Genomic DNA, 7,025 nt, shown 5'->3' with positions numbered 1-7,025 from the left:
ACACCATAGACGTATTTTGGTATATCTAAACACTTGTATATAAGATAGTCGAGTCGGCGTTTACAGGTTGACTGTTAGGGTTTGGTACAGGTGACTGTTGTACTTGTGTGTAGGCTGCAGCGCATGCGTAGTGCTAGGACTGTACGCATTAGTAGTACGGTAAAAATACACGCGTCCGGGGCCTGGGTTGTCGCGAATATGAGGAATTTCCTATTAGGCACCGACTCGAATTTGTGCCTTTTACTGAGAGGACGAGTGTGTCAAGAGGACTTGCGATCGGGAGTTGGGTTCATTGCGATATAGACAAGTCAATTTAACTTATTTGATAGTAATGATGACTGGCGAAGGGAATTCCTTATAGGATTGATTGTTCTAAAAACGTACGGCTATGACTAGATTCTGTTTTAAACTAGTAACACTTTGTGATGGGTATGAGATTACGGAGCCGAGCGATTGGATGATTTTTTTCTACTGAGATACTAGGGGGCGGGTACGCCCGTCAGGTTTGGCGCGGAAACGTTTAGGAGAGGGGCGTCTGCTTTGTCGCATGAGAAATATAGAACAATTAATTTTTCCACCCACCCGGTAAAAATTTTGATGAAATCAGAACAGGCGTGTATCTTGCCTGACTGAGGAATGGGCTGATTAACACATCGACATAATTGCTCGTACATTGCACCTAAGCGATCCCACTCGATATGTTTGCTGACATCAGTGTATTTTAACGGCAAGACTTATTTCTACGTCAGTTGACCATATGAGCCTCTGTGTGCGCGAACACCATAGGGAAACTCTCACCTAATTGTTATCTGCAGGGTCACTTTGCTATGTGGGCCCTAGTGCTCTTAGCCTAATAACTTACATACTCGGCCTGATATTGATACTAGTTCATAATAATTGGTGGTTTTTTAATCAGACGAGGCTTTACCAATTCTTTCTATGAACAAAATTGCCCTTCGGACAGCCACTAGATAGTGGAAGTTAAATGTACTCGAAAGCTCGAGACAGTCTCTCTCGAGATCCGGTCACAACTGACGGCGTAGCTAATCCACTTCTGAAAGAAGGACACAAATGTAATTCTAGATAGCGTAAGAGACCAGATAGTCAGTATATTCTCAGCATCTAACACGTCTCTAATTGTCGTCATCAAAATTCCATATTGTTCACGGCTAATCCGGCTACATTCACTCAGCCGAACAGCGTACACGCAGCGTATTAGTCAGAGTGGAGTCGTTAGAGCTGCCACCTCCGGTAATCTGCTAGTGATAACAGTCCGCACAATGTCGCATGGACTCAAATAATGCGGCTAATTGTGTTTCTTGTCATATTTATTTAAGTACTAGACTAAGCAATAACTTCGTTCATGCCATAATCCACACCTACCTATATGACAAAATAAACTCTAGGTTGCTTCCTATTTTCACTTGTGCCGTGTATGCACAATTTAAAAAAAAACCCATCACAATGAAAGCAGGTGAGATAGTGAGTAAAACATTTTGCATAAACGACAACTGTGTTTCCAAAACAAAATATTTAGAGGAAAATTTGCGACAAAAGTGAATGAATTCACAATTTGTGACGGTAGGTGACGTTGACGCGGCACAATGGTTTTTCATCTTGTGCCTGCCGCCCGTGACGCGATACCCACCGTTTTGATGTTTCTTAGCATAAATCATTAGATCTGAATGAATACTAATATAATAATAATAGTGATAAATCATAAATATGTAATAGCCAGGAATTTGCATTAGGCAAGTTATTGTCAATGAAAATATTGTAAAACGAAACCAGACGAGTGTGACACCACAGACTGTGTTGTTATCTGCTTGGCTATATTAATATGCCTATATAATTGCCAAACCCTACCAATTTGCCAATGAATGTTTTTGTGTAATAATATCAAACCGCCGCCACCCTCGCATGGGCCACCTCGTTGCTGATATGGTCCGAGTATCACATGGCACCTCGAAAAAAAAATGCTGCAACAAGCATATCGAACTGCAGCAGTTTGTCGACATGAAACACTGTTGGAGAGCTGAGTATATTTTCCAACAAATTTACCCCATTTTTTGTGAACATAAAAAACTCATGCCGCCGGCCCAGGTTGAAATGGACGTGATGGCGCTATAGAATAGTAACTTGTTACTGTGACTCAGTTAATCGTGTCCAAAATAGGGACGATTTATGATATTAATGGTGGACAGTAGACCATAAGCAAGTATTTGCGATCTAAAAAGGCTTGCTGTATACCCAATTTCAAACAGTGGGTCCAAACGGTTCCTGAATTATCGTTGAGCCGCTATACTGGCATACTGAGCGAAAATATTTGGACTGGACGAGGAGGTCTCGTCGCGCATTGTGCACGGACGACGTACGCGGGGCTTTATACAGAGATTCGACCCTTCCCATGGCAATAGCGTCACAGAGAACTTGGAACACCTTTGATGCCAAGTGAGATAGGTGGGCAACGGGAGCGCGTCCCAGAGCATAGAGGGTGCCAGCTGCAAAAAATGTAGGATTAATCCCCATGTGCAAGAATAATGAGTGCGAAAGAGTGGACGTACGCAATCTGAAGTTACTAAATGACTTCACCGAAGAGTGATTGGATACCCACGCAATTAACAGACGAGCTGTTAGCGCATCTCTAACACGAGCACGCGATCGACAGCCATCCGGGAATTGCGAGCGCTGCTGCGAAGAGTTCTTGGGCATTTGCTGAAAAAATACTTATGGCGGGCGCTAAACCATCCTCCAGACATAGATATTGCGCCTGTTGCATTAATTAGAGCCTCGGAATGGCCATTTCCTGGGCAGATCTTACAATTGACTATGTGTAAGAGCGATATACCAATTCTGATCATTTTATAAAAGGTACAAATTTAGGTATAAATTAGGATCAAGATGCTAATGGTATATGACTAAAATCTTGAGTTATGTTTGACCTCTATATAAATTTTAGAGTAATGCGTTCAAGTATACTCTAAATTGCAGAAATTGTATAATATACTACATAAATAAGAGATTAAACATGCTGGTTGTGATCGCACAAAGACATATTATAAGAAAAGAATTCTACTAATGGTATATACTAAAATCAGTATTAAAGATAAATTATTCTCGAAACATAACGATAACAAGAATGTATAGTTTTCTAACTCATATTCCGTTCCAGTGCTTACCAGAAGTTGTTATTCACCTTTCATATCTCAGAAATATCGTTGACGATCGCGACAAACTTCCACAACGATAAGAAGACTACATGCAATGCCAGCTGCAATCAAATAGGTGTGAAACCAAAAACGTTCAATGGTCCGTCGGACCATATGACTTTGAAAATCTGAGGGTCCATTCTCTGGTCATGATTGTGAGTATTGCTGTGTCCGTGTCGTGTGTGGGGACCATCGGACCATTCGCTTGTGATTTCGAGCCCCCTGGATCCGATTATTATGAGAGTATTATAGATAATATTATGATACAGGGGGTGATCGTCACCACTCACGTGGTGTGCCCCGACGAAGAATGTGTGTGTGTGTGCCCCGCGCAGGCGATCGCGACGGAAGAAGAGGGAAGAAAGAGCAGGACGCAACAGCGACACTGGAGGCTACTCGATGCGTAGATGTACTGTGAGCCGCCATCGCCATGGACGATTTACTGCTGTGCGCTGCGCGGTAATCGGCTATACGGTGATATCGCTGTGGCTGAGTCAGGAACTCAAAGCTAACTAACGTATCGCGACGTACATTACTCCCCGCTACCGATCCCCCCCCCCGCGCTCCCCGCGGCGGCTGTGTTGTGTCGTGTGGGGTCGTATGGCCGGCGGAGGGGAGGCGGCGGTGGGGTGCTTGGGTGTGCCGGTAGTCACGTGTCTCAGACCATCTCTACAGCCGTGTCATATGTTTTCATGCTATTCGATAATATCTGCCCTGTACATTAAAGTATTTATCAACATAATCTATCCTGTCGTTTTCCATCACTTACATTGTGAGTGAACTACCGCACTTGCTACACAATGCACGCCAGAGCAGCGACGACTGTTAACGGGCAAGCAAAATCAATGCTTCGCCCCCCACAGTTCGAAAGACCACCCTCTTGCTTAGCAGCGTGCATATCATCACAATGAATTTGATATGATAGCAACTGTAGTTTGGAAATTGTCTAAGCGAAATCCTATTTGGTTGCAGTGAGTATAGAAAGGTGCAGCTGCTCGAATTTCTCTAGAACGGTCTGCAGCTGCTGTTTTATCTTATCATGCATAGGATAGCTCCCACACGAGGCTAACGACTGCGCGCGCGTGAGATATGTAGTGACGCGAATATCGACCTACGTTTGCATCTAGCAGCGGTATCCGGCTCGCATACAAATTTTGGTTTTCGATACCCTCACTAATTCACCTGGCGGCTATTAGTTCCGCTAGACTGAATCACAGCGATTGACATTCAGTCGGTTATCCTCTGTATCTTTCGTGCTCTCGCTGGTGAAGAACGAATTTTATCGGTTAAGAAATACATCCTGTTAAGTCCTGGGCGAAATCATATGACTATAGGATGCGGTCATGGCATGCGCAGCTTCGAAATATGCTCAAAATATAGCGATTTCCACGGTTCAGCTAAGACATCCGAGCTTTTGTACCGTGATCGTGTTGCTCGAGAAGTTGTCTCTAGTGTAAGACTCGGGGAGTGGAAGTCGATATATATGCAGATATATCTTAGATGCATCTGTAATACTGAGAAGGAAGAGGGCGGGGAAAATTCATCGATGTGTCGAGGTAATCTTCGGGGATAAGGCTGGATGGAGAGAAAACGAAAGACTTATGGGCGCGAACGAGATGACTAAGGTTGCATCGGGAATAACAGATGTACAGTCGTTTAACGTAGCGAGTTTCAGGCAGAAAAACAGACAGAAGTGTAAAAGAACACGGGAATTCACACAGAACTCAAAACAGACACCTAGACGACTGTTAGAAGGTTAATCTTAGCGAGGAGAAAGTGTACACGTAGATGATCTTAGTCAGCTCGGTCAGTGCTCTTATACGCTGCATGCAGAGCAGCCTAACGCTGTAGGAGAGAGAAGCTGTGAGAGAATGAAGAAGGGTTGATGATATTCATCAGGGATGGTAAACAGTCTGCTTATGAAGCTGTTTACGGATTACCGTCGGAGAAGCACTGTACATAACTCAGTGAAGGCGTTCTCGCCCATGTCCAGACGGCTTACTTGTAGTTCAAATATGGAGTGATAGCACGAAATTGGATCTGTGATAGAATTGCTCTTATCTCATGATATCACGCGAGGAGGCGAGAACGCTGATCGGAGAATGAGGCGAGGAGAAGTGGTGAAGAAGGAAGGAGGGGAGAAGCTGGGGTGTGCTCAGACACCATACGTTGCAGATGAAAGCTCTTCTTCGAAGGAGGCAGGGCCGAGAATCTGGTGGAGAATGCGACGGAGGTCACAGCGTCAGTTTCGCCGAGGACACGCCGACTCTAACCCGAGTATGGAGGTCAAGGGCGCGAGAGTAGGATGCGAACCAGCCCGACAACAATCCAGCTGGTGGAAAGCGAAGTGGAAGTGGAGAAGGTGCCGCGAGAATGGGTCACACGGGGTCGGATTAAGAGAGAGGAGAGAGGAAGTCGGGGAGAAGGAGTACCCAGAGCTGGGCGTGAGGGTGGCGATTTTACACATTAGTGGTATAGGTAAAAAAACACCGCCCCCCGAACCCCCCCCCCCCCAGTTTCCCCCTCCCCCTCCCCCCCATTTCAATTTCATCCGGGGGAGAACCCTGAACAGGGAGGTTGAGTCAAAATAGCTGACGTCTCAGCGTGGACTATCCGCGAGAGACTAGAACAAAGAAGAAGAAGTTCAAAAGTTAATTTCTACCCCTGCACGCTGCCACCTCCGCGACGCACGTACTTCACCGAGGACGCCCCCGCGTCAAGCGTCTGCCGCATCGCCGCCGCAGCATCGTCGTCGTCGTCGGCAACGTCGGATCGCGGTGACGGTTCGTCTTCTTTCTTCAGCACCAGGTTGAGCAGGACGTCACCAAGCTTGCTTCGCGCGCTGTTTACATCCGTGTCCTCCTGCTGCTGCTGGTGGTGGCCTGCAGAAATAGTAGTGGTCATAGTAATGGTAGTAGCGGTGGCGGTGGCGGTGGCGGTAGCAGCAACAGCAGGAGTAGCAGCAGCAGCAGCAATAGTAGCAGTAGCAGTAGCAACATCCGGAGTAGCAGCAGCAGCAGTAGCAGCAATAACGGTAGCAGTAAGTAGGTAATGATGGTGGTTGTGTTGCTAGTAACAATATATAGTTCAAGTAGTAGTAGTAGTAGTACTAGTAGCAGTAGTAGTCAGAAGAGAATACCTTGGTAGATGCAGAGTAGAGTCTGCTTTTTCATTTAATTTTCTCATTTGGTTTTTATCTAGTTTAGTTCCTTTTTATCTGCGATGAACTAAAGGACGTGATACTCAAGTGGTGGCATTAACTAATTTATGTGTAATACTTACTGGACCCACCACCTTTCCTTGACCCCTTACTCATTGTGAGATGATATTCTGTTCACTCGTTTATTCTGCAAATTAATCAAGACCCTAATAAAAGTACAATCACACGAAACGTTATGACAACGCCAGACGTGATATTTTTCTACACTTGCGCAAATGCTGCGTATATTTAGAGAGTTTGCAGTGAAAATCATAATAAGTAATTTCAAATTAGGCCTACCGAGTTCAGCAGTTTTTGACTTGTATGTTGCAAACATTTAGAAATGAAATAAGATGTCTGGAAAGTGATAGGCTAGCTGGTAGATAAAATATGATGCAACATACAATGAACATATCATCTACAGAATACGTGTATATTAATTATTATATTCGTAAAAAATATGTTCATGATAGTACTTGCAGTTTCTGCAACAAACAGTCACTGGCAGCAAGAACAAGCCCACACCGGCCGCTACGGTTCAAGGATAGAGAACATGGGTCCCAATAAAACCAATGTCATTTACATCAATATAAATATAATATTATATCAATATAATA

At 44.6% G+C, this 7,025-nt stretch overlaps 1 protein-coding gene across 1 annotated transcript in view; it reads right to left on the bottom strand.

Moving 5' to 3' along the window:
- Positions 1-7,025, bottom strand: part of LOC106818791 (protein lin-37 homolog) — a 17,208-nt gene that overhangs the window by 8,138 nt on the left and 2,045 nt on the right. Inside the window, exons 2-3 of the mRNA XM_014823467.1 lie at positions 6,492-6,556; positions 5,905-6,091 (exon numbers count right to left, since the gene is read on the bottom strand). Of these exons, the coding sequence (XP_014678953.1) occupies positions 5,905-6,091; positions 6,492-6,525 (221 nt within the window). The 5' untranslated portion in view covers positions 6,526-6,556. The remainder of the gene's footprint in view (positions 1-5,904; positions 6,092-6,491; positions 6,557-7,025) is intronic.

The sequence above is a fragment of the Priapulus caudatus genome, unplaced genomic scaffold (genome assembly GCF_000485595.1).
Source record: "Priapulus caudatus unplaced genomic scaffold, Priapulus_caudatus-5.0.1 Scaffold2530, whole genome shotgun sequence".
Classification (NCBI taxonomy): Eukaryota; Metazoa; Priapulida; class Priapulimorpha; order Priapulimorphida; family Priapulidae; genus Priapulus; species Priapulus caudatus.
The sequence above is the reverse complement of the archived record's forward strand: the minus strand, read 5'-3'. Positions and strand labels throughout refer to the sequence as shown.